Source organism: Triturus cristatus, chromosome 6 (genome assembly GCF_964204655.1).
Source record: "Triturus cristatus chromosome 6, aTriCri1.1, whole genome shotgun sequence".
NCBI classification, from domain to species: domain Eukaryota; kingdom Metazoa; phylum Chordata; class Amphibia; order Caudata; family Salamandridae; genus Triturus; species Triturus cristatus.
In genome coordinates, this window is record NC_140589.1 from 1,400,844,614 (window position 1) to 1,400,858,785 (window position 14,172).

Below are 14,172 nucleotides of genomic sequence, written 5' to 3' on the forward strand. Positions count from 1 at the left end.
CCCCACCATCCGGGGCAGGCAGGCAGCCTTGCTTAAGGCATATTGCCATGCATACCCCGCCGGATTAAATAAGGCAAAAGAAGCCCGCCCTGGGGGATAGCAAGGGCCTCCATGCCCGACCTACTTCCTTCGGGACAGACTCGTCGGGCAACTGAAAGGACGTGACTCTCGAGGGACGAAATCCCTGAAATCCAAGTGCCCAGGGGCGGGCCATGCATTCAAATGATTTCCGCCAGTTAGTTTAAAGACGTGCATCCTCTAATTTAGGCGGCGGCCACCCTAGCATACATCTTCTCGGTTGTTGCGTGCTGCCTTAAAATCAGCCCCCCCTCCCTCCCATGCGGGTGGCACACAAGAGAGGGTGGGGGTGCGTGCCTGAGGCGCCGACCCTGGTTTCCCCACCCCAGAGTCGGCATTGTATAGCGCAGCCAAGGGTATAGGAACGCTATACACGAGCCCTGTATTTCATCGCACATTCACGTATGGGCAGATTGGGGGTAAGGACTAAAATTGCTCTGGCGCGATCCACCAAGCACGGAGCGAGGAATGCTCAGCACTCTTGAAAACCAGCAAGGTCTGTCCGTCACACGCGGCCCCGTTCTGCACCCAGCTGCGAGAGCCGCGCGCCGCCCCCGACCACCACCCAGAGATAGGCAGTCTCGCCGACGAGTCTCATCCAGACATGCCAGCCCTCCCGATTCCGGCGGGAGACTACCTATTTCAAGGCAAGTCTCCCGCCTCTCGATTCCTGCCAGCAAAACCACGATTCCTCGAGGTTTCAGCTGACAGGGCTTGGTATTGTGTAACGTGCTAATTCTTCCAGCACTAGTCAGAGTGGCGATGCAGGGGCTCTGGGAGGGGTGAAAACCAACAAAGCCCCATTAACAAGCGACTGGTCTATCAAGGACCTGTAAAGTACCCGGGGCGGCTGTGTGTGTGCCTGGTCTGCCCCGCCGGTGTGGGGTGGGAGGGGTATTGGTATATGCACTGCCAGGCCAGTGAGTGCACGTTGCAATAGTCAGATCCTGCAGCAGCACCCTTCAAAAGCCCATTGCTGAATCTTTTATTTGCCTTTTCTTTTACTCGATTATTTGCCCCTTCAGGCACGGGGAGCTGAAGTGATTTGGCCGTAATCCCCTGCTGCGTGCGCGAGCCTCCCAGTTTCCGGGTGGAGGCCGCTCGATGGAACTCCCTGCAGTCACCGCCGTAACCCAGCAACTCTCGCACGGGGAGGGGGGGGGGGGATATGACGCACACCGGATATCCCCGCCCCCTGCACTCGTATGGTGCCACGCTAGCATTGCGGTAACCTACATTACTCATTCTGTTTCACAGATTTTATATGGCGCTAACGTGACCCGAAAGTATCGGAGCACCTTAACTTGTGCCCCGGCTCTTTCACATTTAGGGGCGGGGAGCTTAAGTGATTTGCCCGGAATCACAAGGTGCGTGCGCACCCCGGAGGCTCGCAACATGTTTACCAGCCCCAGAAATGGCCGCCTAGGCTACGGCCACATCCTCACCGCGGTAATTTCTCAAAGCCTGCATACCGGCCGCGTCGCACACCAGCCTCATAGTTAAGCGCGCTCCTGACCCCCGGTGGGATCAATGGCTAGCGGCTTCTCCTATTAAGGCCCTACGCGCCCCCTGCTCACTCCCCACGCAGTGGCAGGAACGGGCGGCCGAGCCCTGGGCAGCGCAACCCCTGGCCGCGAGAAGGTCGTGATTGCAACCCCCTCCCGGGCTGCGGCACGGATCGCCCGCCCACCCTCACCAAGAACGTCGCTTAATGGTCAGGAATGACGCGGAGCTCGCGCCCCCCCCCACCCATGGCAGTCGATGCCAACGGGCCCCGTACGACCTGGTACTGCCCAGGGACAAGGCCGGGGCGGGGGAGGTAGCGAGCGGCACTCACCGGTCTGACTTTAAAAACAAACCGACGGACTGCAGCGCGACGGACGAGCGATCCTTTGGATGGGCGAGCGATGCGGCATGCGAGGCGATAAAGAGGTCGCCATCATGGTGGGGGAGGGCTATATAGCCTCCCCCCTCGCACAAGGAGCCCCGAAAGAGACGCCCCCGCGCGTCACTTCCAGGCAGGAAGAGGAGGGGGACACCGACCAGAGTCCCTGACCCCCAGGAAGGGGGCGGGGGCAGGGAGGGGTGACCGGTGCTCAGGCGACACTAGGGCGCCGACCGCTCTAGTGGCCCCCTGCGGGGGCCACGGTCAGCGGCATTTCTTTACTTTTACTATAATCGCGGCACCCGCGCTTTACTTTTAATGTTAAAAGTAAAGCACCGGTGCCGCGATTAGAAAGAAACAAGCATTGGCATAGCCAATAGGTCTCGCTTTTGGGACCTTATAAGTGTTTAGCCATGCAACAGTTGCATAACTAAATACTTATAAGGTCCCAAAAGCGAGACCTATTGGCTCTGCCAATGCTTGTTTTCTGTGGCCAATTGCGTGCCCCACTCCTCTTAAAAATCCCTTTAAGGGACGCCACTGCATGCCTTCTTCTTCTAACTCTTCTACTGTAAAGGGCGTGACTGCACGCCCGAGCTTACTGCATATTAACGGAACGGCCATCTTGGAAGTGGGAAATTTGCGCCGCATGTTTAAGGAAACCTAACACTATCTTCAAATGAGAACACTGAAAGCACACTAATAATGTAATTAAACCCTCCCTTTTCTTTTAAAGAACGTAAACCATATACATGTGGAACCAGTGCTGTTTCATTTCAGTTTCCATCCGGACTATTTGAGTCCATTTTCATACCAATTATTTCATTACGATTGTAGTTTGCTATCAATAATTGCATGACCATTACGTTTTAACTTCTTTTCACGAAACTTCTATTTTCCATTAGCAAGATGAAGGCTGGGGTGACGTAAGGTGAAAATGGAGCAGGTAGGACTCGAGTAGAGCCACTCTGTAATTTTGAGATGCCGAGGGCAGTTTTGCTGGGAGCGTTAAGTTACCACCCTCTCATTCTGATTCACGTAAGACTTTTGCGTCGCTATTATGGCTTTACGTAAAGTGTTCCCGACCCACATGGTTGCTGACCATGCAGAGATAGAATGCACATACTGCACAAAACGAGCACTGCTCCCCTCCGGTGTGCGCACCCACCTGAGCTCTCCGGCTCGTGTTACCGGAGACCTGCCACGATTCGCAGCATCCTTGGTTGCCATGGCGCCGGCTCTTTGTCCAGCCCAAGACAATCCTTCGTGGAACTTATGAAAGCACCGAGCAACCAGTTGAAGGCAGCAGATGACTGGTAGAGGACGCCAGCAAAATATGTGTTATGAAACCTCTGGTTACACAAGCTGGAGTGAGCACAAGAGAAACCGGCCGCCTTCGACATACTACCACTCACGTCATCACAGCGCCGCAACACCCTCCACTCCTCTCGGGTTCGTATTTTTCTAATATTAAATATATCAGTGTGTATTTGCGTACACAGGTGGCTATAAGTTACATCCTGGGTTTAACGAAAAAACGAGATAGCGCTTACATATTTGCATTTTATTTTGTCATTATTTTTCTCTCCTGTCTAAGGATTGTTAAAACGTTTTCATTCAGCTACTGTTTCTGTTTGTGCGAGTTGTCATTGAGTTAAAACGCTAAAGCTCAAGTATGGCTGAGATTGTGTTCCGTCAAAATCTCAAATAACTGCTGAAACATTTGAACTTAACGTGAAAACAGTATGCAGATATCCTACCTAAAAATGTGGCTTTCCTTGAACAGAACCTTTGCCAGGATGCTGAAAACTGTGAAACAAGCTCTGTTCTCAACGGATCTGCAGATGCCCAAATGGTACCCAGTGCCTAGTGAGGTATGCTGTTTATTTATATTCCACTATGAAGTAGTTGTGCAGGGAACATTGGGGGAAAAAGATTGGAAGGTTCCACTTCGGTCGAAAAAATACCATATTCTTGGTCTTCATAAAAAGAATATGGAATTAAACAAATTATTAAATCTACTCGATTATACGTGTGATTTGGTTAAGTGATCCGTACAAGAGAGAAACATTTCACTGGAAGCATCTGCGCTTGCAATTAGATTTTTTTAAATGTATGTTATGGGTTCCTAAAATAGCACTTCTGCAAGTGCGGACTGCATAGCAGCAGATATGGTACGGTACATAAGGGCATCACAGTTCTCTTAAATGTCATTAACTGTTTCATAGCACCTCCCAGGAAGGACTGTAATATGCTTTGGGAATTTGTATAGTGAACCGTCTGTCGTTAGTATGAACTTATAGCTTGCCTGCTGTTAGATGGCACCTGTTGTATCACTTTCATGGGGTCCCATTATCCTTTAAGTGTACTACTGTATTGGTTGTATTTCTTTGAATCACTTGAACGTTCGCATTCTGTTTACCTGGTTTCTACTCTTGTTCATTGGGGACATTCTTCCCTGGGGTTCCTTACTGAACAGCAGCCTCTCCAGTTGCTCCTGCCTGCTCTATGTGGGCTTGTTCTACCATTTTACTTATCTTGGATTAAACTCTTGTATTTGAAATCACGTCAGTGCTTCTGAGTGTTTATCTTGCTCCTTGCAATACAATAGCGCCTTCGCACTCTATTCCGGGGTTTCCTTTGCAAACCGCAGTCTGAGTCTTCCTGTGACATAATGTTGATAATATGTTCTTGGTACTACGTTCTGGTCTATCTTTGGTAGGTCTCGGTGTCATGATCAGCTGTCTCTCAGGCAAGTAGCTTTCCCTATGTGGCGCAGTTAGACGTAGGCTAGTTCTAGTGTTGCAGGCTAAATAGGTAGGTGTATGTGTTGAGTGCAACATGATATACCGTCAACCGGCATTGTGTTGGCGCTGTGTTGGATGTACATGGGATCTTGTGTCTAAGTATTCACTGTAGGGTGTGTGTGATTTTCTAGCAGAGTGTTTGGATTTCTCCTGTCAGTTTTTTAGTTCTCATTATTGGGTGATTTCAGCGTATAGAACAACACGGACTGTGGTCCGATTACAAAAGAGCATACACCAGCGAGTCAACGCGATTGAAAAGGAGATATACCACATAGAGTGTACGACCAGATGCCCCCTCATCTGCCACACACCTAGACAAGAAGTGATGAGTTTCACTGTGAAGCAGCTACTGACCATGAATAGGGTTCCCTTCGGTAAATCATAATCACCCCTAGGCTCTGATAATTAGTTTTAATGAACACTGGGCTCCAAATTAGCCACATATTCCCTGAGCGGGCCCCAGAAATCCTGTGGTCTAGATGTTTTTGGTAGGGTCTGCATACAGCTTAGCAGTTCCTCACATATGATGTCTTTCATCCAGGGCTTGAATTGGGGTATGCCTTTACCTTCCCATGTCATTGCCACCCTGCGGCGACCCAGCACAGTCGCCATCGCGAGGAGCTTCCTAATAGGTTTAGGGAGGCCTTCTCCACATAGCCTAGCAATGCCATCATCGAGGTGACTGTTACCACTGAATCCACAGTGACATCCAAGGCTTGAAGCTCGTGAGATCAAAATGCAGTTATTGCTGAGCAACCCCATACTAAGGAAACAAAAAACATTCATGAGGCTGAGCATCAGCTGCAGCTCGGGTACTTTGAGAGGCCATGCTTGACCATGCTATCAGGGGTGTGGTATACCTGATGAAGTTATCTGTAATGTAGTAGCCTAAGTTTCCTATTGGAGGAAATCTCTTTGGTCTTTGCCCAGCAGAACACCCATTGGTTGCATGTAACTTTTATGCCTAGATCTGATGACCGCTGCAGTCAGGCCTTCTGCTCTGGTTTGGGGGTGGCCTCGAGGACAATGTGATACAGACAGGTGTGTTAGCAATGGGGTCTGCAGTAAAAATAATAATTCCCAATCGGAGGGGCCTGAGGAAACAATGGGATGAGGCTTCGTAATGCATGGTTCAGGTTGTAGTGACCTAACCCGTCTATCAGTGAGGCCGGTGTCAGGGACAGAGTGTCCTCCAGAGTCATGAATGTATTATTCGGAACAGATCATCTAGTAACCAGAGCTCCTATCAGGTTTACCTATAAAGTACAAACCAAGCCAAATAGACAGCATAGTGCTGTGTGTATTTGCACTAAAAGAGCACCTATTAATTCAGATGATGACATGAGCAGAAACCTGTACTGTATTTTTCAGTTTTGGGATACAGCCTACTGCTCTACATTAACACCGCATGAGCATGATTACAAATGGAACAGCAATCAAAGATGGTGTCATGTGCAGGGTTCAGGCCTCAGGCCCCTCTCATTTTCTGAATGCTCTAAAGGTAGACAGTCTTCATTTAGGTGAGCTCTAGTCATTCGGATCCAAACTTGTATTTTAGATCTTGATGACTCTTGGAGGTCTGCCTGTAGATAACCCGAAATCCTTGTTGCCCTTCCTTTCAAACATGTTGACTTTAATTTGTAGTTAGAAGTTACATTTGAGGGTGAGCAAGTATAAGAACCTTAGCAAAGGGCAATTAAGCAGTGTGGCAATTGTAATTGTATTTGAATTTATATAGTGCTTACTACCCCTGACGAAGCGTTGAAGTGCTTTACGACGAGTAGCATACTACTCCAAAACCCAAGGTTAGTGTTTATTGTAGTGGTTATTTTTGGTTATTGCAATTAATCGTGTGCTCTCAAGAAAAATGGTATGCATTCACTCCAGTTACTTTGTGATATTTCGATACCAGGTTGGTTTAGTCATTAGTGGGGGCGATACGGTTTCATGGGAATGGTTGGTGAGATAGGTAGCCTTATGGAGATTAGGCAGTATGGATAGGATTTTAAAGAGGAGAGATTGTGATCTATGAAATGAGGTATCATCCAATTGCAGCATTTCCAATCAGAAGGGTTGAGGCAGGCAGCCATGAGACTGAGAGGAGGCTATACTCAGAAATAGACGTTATAAAGAGAATGGATGGTAAGAAGAGGGTCACTGAAGAAAAGAGGAATCAAGCAGGAGTAAGTCAAGGTCAATTTTCCATGCAGGATTAAGGAGTATAGTGGGAGAAGGCTTTCTGAGTTAGCAAGCAATAGGAGAATGTACGCTGTAAAAAAAAAAAACGTTATGCGTAGTGCTCCATATCCGGGGCAGAGATGGAGGTCAGTTGTTGTGTTATATATCTGGATGCTGTAACAGAAAGCTCGGAGAGGCAACAACATACCAGTCAAGTGGTACGCAATGGGAATTACAGAAAATGGTTACATAAGGAAGCCAAAGCCCTTATTGACATAGACCATGCCCCTTTTAGAGTCCACCCCGCTTTTTTCCTTCCACTTAAAGCCCTGATCCTAGCAGTTAACACTTACTTGCCTGTAGGTGCAAAGTGGCCCCAACATCACGTTCACCGCTCTGAGCTAGGAGTAGCTGTTTATCCAAAAGCACATTGCATTCTAAAAACGTGTAGTTTTGCATTATCTGGGTCTGAAATATCCCAACATAGAAAGTGATGTCTGCTGAAAAGCCCAGACTGGCTGCATGTTTCATGCATGATCTGGAGTCACCAAGTAGCAAGACTTTCAGTCAGATCTGGCTTTCCTTTCTTTAGCCACTTGCAAGGCACTTTCAAATTATCCTTTGGAATGAGATGCTGGGACTTCCAGCCCCATGCTTGCAAAGTAGTCTGCGCTGAAAAGCAGGCAGACATGCATGTCCCACACAAGATACAGAGCAGGTAGTTCATCTGCAATTCTCACTAAATAAGGTCAATAGAAACATAATAAGACTACAATGCCCATAATGCACTAGGTTACCAAAATACATCACAGAGCTGCACAATGTGTGTGACAACATGGAGTGTTGGTGTTCTCCCTACAGGCAATGGACCCCCAGGGGTAACAGTGGGTCACACTTCCAGCCAGCCCACCCTTTCTGCAGCAGCATTCTGGTACATGCAGGTCTGGCCAGCACCCATAGTTTCCAACTGTCCATTTTTTGCAGGGATGGTCCCGGCAAGTTGGAGACTGTCCTGGGTAATATTGTTGCAGACAGTGTTCCTCTTTATTACACACAGGTACTCAAACAAGAACTTTCTATCTGCAGCTGCCCTATGCTGCAAAGTGTCCCTGTATTTGTTTTTCAAATGTAGGCAACTATGCAGCACCGAGAGTCCAGCCTCACCCAGGAGCAGCTGTGACAAAGGAGCCCTGTGGCCCAAAGGGGTCACTTTCACCCCCAGGTAGTGGCCTGTGCAAGGTTACAGCAGTAGAGTACGTCCAGGCGGAGACCTGGTCCCTGTGTCCACAGTTGCGACATTGTTGATGGGTGCCTGGGCCTGGCGCCGGGGCTCAGTGCTCTGGAAAACGAAGCTGTGTGACTGGGTACAGCAGATTGACACATGCTGAGAGAGTGCTGGCAGATGAGACATACCATGCAACAGCTAGTAATACCAGGACTTCAACAAACCTGTTATCTGGAAAAATATAAGGTGTGGAAAACCAGATAGTCTGTTTCTGGAAGAACTAGTCTGTAGCTGATTTCTCCACCCAAATCAGCTTATTAGGTTAGTACTGTGCGATCAAAAGTAAAGTGTCCTACCAATGTGTGTTGCTACTGCCCCATTGACATTACACAGCCTTCCAAGGAATACTGTTCCAATATAATAAAGCAGACCCACACAGTTTGTCAGAAGAGTCAATTACAAATATAAGAGCTCTGTCGGAGGCATCAGTGTTGTCCATTACAAGAATACCAGCCTTGCTAAAAATGTGGCCCTTTTGTTACATTAGCAATACTCCGTCAGAGATTCCATAATACCCTGTTACCAGGATAGCAGCCATTGACTTGGATGGACTTTCTAGAATCTCTGAGGGCTGAGAGAAACCCAAGAACTTCTGGAGGAGGGACACAACTGCTATCTATGTTGCCATCTGTGGATCTTCTCTGGCACTGTTGTGACCCACCGTTGGTTGTGGGCAGCTCACAACCTGAAGCATAAACTCTGCTGATAGGGCCAATTGAAATATACTCGTTTGGTGGGATATAAAAATGGAGGGCTGCCTCCAATGACCGTGGCATGCGCAGGCGGTGCCTGTGAAGGGATTTCTGGAACTTCATCATTGGGACTAAGAAAGGCGCTGTGACATTGTTCACTGAGGGGAGAGACAAGAGAACTCGAAGGGAGGCTAACTGAGAGATTTGTCTTTGACTGAGAGCATCCAAAGCACAAGGCATAATCTGTTTTCAGGCACCATAACGCTTCCTCACACCGGCCCGAAGGCCAATACATAATACACTGTATGAAAAAGACTGTCCCATAACATAACAAAGGTGCTTCTCTCAATAGTGCTCTATTAACCACACCCTTCTAAATTTTGGACAGTGATCCTTTTCCCTTATTGTGTGTGTGATAAGATTAAAGTACTTTCTTTTCTCCGGGACAAAGTACTGGCTGGACAAGGATTTATTACTTGCCTCCCGATGATTGTTCAGTGCTGAGTCTCTAACCGCACACCACCTCCCTGAGTAAGCCGTGAACTGCTCGACTATGCCACTTCTAGGTGCCCCTTATAAGTGGCCCAGTAATTGATTTGATATTTATCACACCGGATCAAATTTGTCTCTGTTGAGATGGAATTTATCTGGTGCAATAAATACCACCCAATTATGAGTTTTTAGGGAATACAATGCAGATTTTGGCGCCTACCGTACAAAAACCTCTATGTCCCGATAATAACTGAGCATTTTTCCTACTTAAATATCAGCAGGGTTGACCTGCCTATATTTATCACAAAACTCATAATTTCGATATATATGTGGTGTCAGTAGTTACCACACACACCACAACTAACTAGGAAATTCGCAATGAAGACCTTAAAGTCAGGTTCTAAAGGGGTGTACTTGGTGATCGGTTTTGGGCCCAACAGTAAGGTTAAGGCCCTGGACACCCGTGGTGAATGGCTCCTGTTGATAAAGTATGAGCATAGTAATCCAGGACTGCACAGGGTCACCTGAAAAAGTTACCACAGGCCCCAGGGGTCCCTCAGTGAATTTCAGCTGAATACTGGTGAAGCTACTATAGCAAATACCTGAAGATCTCTCTGCATCCGCTGATGTACCCCCTCTTCCTTTGAAATATAATGCCAACATGCCCGGCCTGAGGTACAATTGACGACTAGTTGGAAGACAATGTGACACTAAAGGCAATTCTGTAGGAGTCACCAGAGGGGCCCGCTGACGAAGAGGTACTATCAAGAGAGAGGGCAGGTTTGCTCTGCTCCGTTGCCGATCTCCTTGCAAAAAAGGTGGAGAAAACGGGCACGACTGAAGCAGTGGTTACAAAGGTGAAGCCGACATTAGAGGGCTGTGGTGGCCAGGTAGAAGAGAAGAGAACTGAGTCGGGAGTACGTGTCCCAGAGACTCTGACTGCCATGACTGTGGTGAAGTGGGAAGAGATACCCTCCTTTGGACAAGGGCACTTTTGAGGCTCTTTTATGGTTCAAATCTATTTTGTTGATTTTGTAAAAAGGGAACATAGAACAACTCTCACCTACATTCAAAGACCAGTGAGGGCAAGACAAGGAGGGGGAGAGGTTTGGTCAATTTGTCAAGGGAGGGTTGGGGGAGTGGTAGAGCCTGACTCTGCGTCCCCGCCAGCGCAGGATGTTTATAGTCTCATGGTGGGATGTAAATGGTGGTGCATCAGCCAGGGCAGCTACTGCTTCGTTGTTCCTCTGTATTCACTATGGGTGTTAGTCTGAGTATTCAGAGGTATGCCGGACAAAGTTCTTGAAAGTTCTGTGATAGGAATCGTATGCACGGGCCCCAGATTTTGTCAAATTGTGATAATTTATTGGCTATGGAGGCCATCATCTTTTCCATGCCAAGGAGGTTCCATAGTTTGCGGTACCAGTTGGCGTGAGCTGGCATGTTTGGCAGTGCCCAGTGCTAAAGTGTTGTCTTTGCCCTTGGTGGAGAGGAGGGGGTAGGTTAATGCATTGGGAAGTCTCAGTAGGACATAACTCGGAAAGTTGGGGATATCTGTTGCGTACATCTCATTAATATCGGATAGTGCAGTCTCCCAGCACCGCTTTAGCTTAAAGCAATGCCAAAGGAGGTGGGACAGGGTGCCAGAGTGGCCACAGTTACGCCAGGAGTCACCTTTGGTATTATGCTTCCACTTGGCCAGCCAGGCGGGTGTGTAGTACCAGTAGTGGGTTCGCCTAAACATCTTTTACTGTCCAGCTGATCTGAAGGCTGAGTGCAGGTTCTGTGGATAATATCGTCCCATTCTCTGGCGGATAGAGAACAATCGGACTCACTTTCCCACCGCTTATGCGCCATATATTTATTAGGGTTGGGGAATTTGTTCAGGAATGTATAAATGTCTGAGAGGAGGCCTTTATCATGAGTGAAAGTGAGGGGTCATTTCTGAAATGTAGTAAAGGATCGGTTAGCATGAGGGCATATTAATGAATGGGTGACCGAGTGTTTAATTGCCATGTAGTGCCCGTATTCTCTGGCGGTAGTGCCGTAGTCAACTTGGATTTGTGCGAAGTCCATAAACCTATGTGGCCAGAGTGGTCTCCTATTCGTTTGCACGCTGCGGCTCCTATGAAACTGGATGTGAAAAGCTATGCTTTGGACAACATGAGGAGTGTTGTGAATTTCGGAATGTTGGGGGCCAGCTTGCTTTCAGTTGAGGCAGTGCTCAGTGTTCAGTTTGAGGGAGTGCTTCTGGGGTTGCTGCCTGTGCAGTCTGAACAGCCAAGAAATGGGCCAGGGAGGTATATCAGCTGCCTGTAAGAAATCGCAAAGGTGGAAATGTAATCGGAGGACGGGTCATGGTGATAGTGCAGCCGCAGGATTGGTAGCCTAGATAGTGCGGGCAGCATATCTTGGTGGTGGTGGTGAACGAATCCACACTGACACGAAAGAGGACCTTGTTAGATGGGAAGAGTCATGGCAGCAAAGGGACTTACTCCACAGATGGGCTTTCCAGGTTACCCCAAGTGGAACAGTAGGTGAAAAGATATGTTTTTTGCACAGCCAGACTCAGAAAGGACTTTACTCGATGCCCTGTATCTTGATGCTGGTGATCTGAGAGTGAAGATACTGGTGTTCGTGCTGAAGGGGGGCCGTCTCGGCGGAACGTGGTAGGTGAAGGGTTGGAGGGGAGGGGTGGGGAGCAGGGCAGCTCCCTGTGGAGAAAGGGAGTGAGCGAGGGCTGGTTCCTTGCAGTGAGGTTTTCCTGTTTTGCCTCTCTGCTTTCCCTCCTTCACCCCACACGTCTTGGAGCAGAAGACGTGTATGACTAAGAAATGTATTGTTTTCTTGGGGTTTCGTAGTTGATATCTACTGTTTTGGAGTTGTATTCTCTTCCCACTCATCTCCTTTTTAGGTCGAGGACTACCGGTCTGCCGAAAGGCAGAACCGGAAGTCGGAGATTTAATGACTTGGAGAAGAGGGGCTTGAACCAGCCCCTCTTCTCCCCTGTTCTCCATTGGCTGGCCTCGTAAATGCTGGCCAGCCACTGGAGAAGAGGTCAGTCACTCCGATTAGGCCACCGTCCTTTTCGGATCGGGGGGCGTGTTTTTTGCGAGAAGTCTCAAGGAGGAGACAACAGCAAAACACGCCCCCGAATCCGAAAAGGACGCTGCGTTTCTCCGAGGCATTTCTGCTCTGCCTCGGAGAAAGGCGGTGGTGTCTTCCGGTGCCCTCGGCTTGTTCCTGTTTTCACTGTTGACGCGTTTGTCTTTCTTTCGCTAGGTTTGTGTTGAAAGCTGCGGTCGTTTCATCAGGACACAAAGACGTTGCATCTCTTTGTAGGGCCCGATGTCCTGAATCCTAAATATCCCTCCTCGCGAGACACGTGTGTGGGATATGAAATGACTCGACTGTTTCTCGCCACTGTTTTTACTGGAGAGGGGGACGGCATCGTTTGCCTGCCCTTTCTGCATAATTTAGCCGGGCTGCTGCATAATCTGTCCTTTCACTGCCACCGAGCACTGGTTGAGAAGGTGAGGGGGTTGAGGAGCAGGGGCTTAACACACGCCCTGCAACTCGTGCGGCGGGGAAGGGCCCCCGACCCTTCCGGAAGCCCCCAAAAACCTTTTAGAGGGTCTCTATTCCGCCCGAGGCCAATGAATATTTGTGGGTTATGGGAGACTCGGGACATATTTTTACATTATGCCATTAGTATGGATTCGATGCCCCCTTCCGACCTCCCTGCCCCTCCTCCCCCCGCCACCACCACTCACTTTTACGGAGAGGGCGCTGCCCCCCTCTTAGGCCCGAGGGTGTCTCCGAGGTTTCTCTTTGTTAAAGACGGCAGTCTCGTGGGACCCTTCGCTTATTCGTTATTATTCACTAATGCAATAGTAGCCTTTGTGGCACACACAATTTTCAACCCCCCACTCTCCCTCAAACGCCCTCGCACTCCCTTCTTCCCAAGACAGGGTCCCCCCTTGTCCTCCAGAACTGTCTAGGAGGATTAAGCGAAGGAGGGACCTGCTCAGAATTCACCCATTCATCCTTCAGTGGTGCCAGCCTGTGGTGCTTCTGTGCTCTGATGCTGGAAACAAATATATTACACCTTCCAAAGAACCCTTTAGTGAAAAATACATCCAGGACCCTTCATTTACCAATTATCACTCCGAATGTTGTCACTTTGAGTCCTTTCTAAAGCCCAGCACCCCTTTACATTCAGAAAACCTACAGTTAAACTACATGAAGTAAAACTGCAAAGCACATGTCATTTTGCCATCTCTGTGTCTTTGGCATAGCGCTTGTGCAGCCGGGAGGCCGCTTCCAGAGGTGATACCGGGTCTGACCGCAGCAGCATTACAGATGTTGGTGCAGAGGTTCACATTTTTAATGCATCCCAGGTAGTTGCACTTGCTTTCGTGTGCCGCCCCCCCCCCCCAACTGATGAGCTCAGCATGGACGTCACAGCGCTAAGAGGCCACGGATTCTGAATTATATTAACGACTGAATTCACCTTTATTTGATAGCAGATACTTGCGATGTCATAATAGGCACACACACAAACACCCACCCACTCACTCACTCACTCACTCACTCACTCACTCACTCACAACTAAGCTGCCAATTGGTCCTATGGCTGGATGTTGATGTTCAGCCAGCAGTACTAAGAATGTTCGGACTAGTTGTACTTGCTATAAAAAAAAAAGATGAAACTACAAATTCCAGCATGCTCTGCGCTGTTGACTAAAACAAACA

General features: G+C 48.5%; 1 protein-coding gene across 2 annotated transcripts in view; it reads left to right on the forward strand.

The window, feature by feature from the left end:
• The first annotated feature begins 1,275 nt into the window (after positions 1-1,275).
• The window catches only part of HEBP2 (heme binding protein 2), a 32,056-nt gene continuing 19,159 nt past the window's right edge, over positions 1,276-14,172 (forward strand). Inside the window, exons 1-2 of one of the 2 annotated variants that reach the window (XM_085612427.1) lie at positions 1,276-3,415; positions 3,750-3,837. In XM_085612427.1, the coding sequence (XP_085468553.1) occupies positions 3,273-3,415; positions 3,750-3,837 (231 nt within the window). In that variant the 5' untranslated portion in view covers positions 1,276-3,272. The remainder of the gene's footprint in view (positions 3,416-3,749; positions 3,838-14,172) is intronic. The other variant, XM_085612428.1, reaches the window with a different exon arrangement.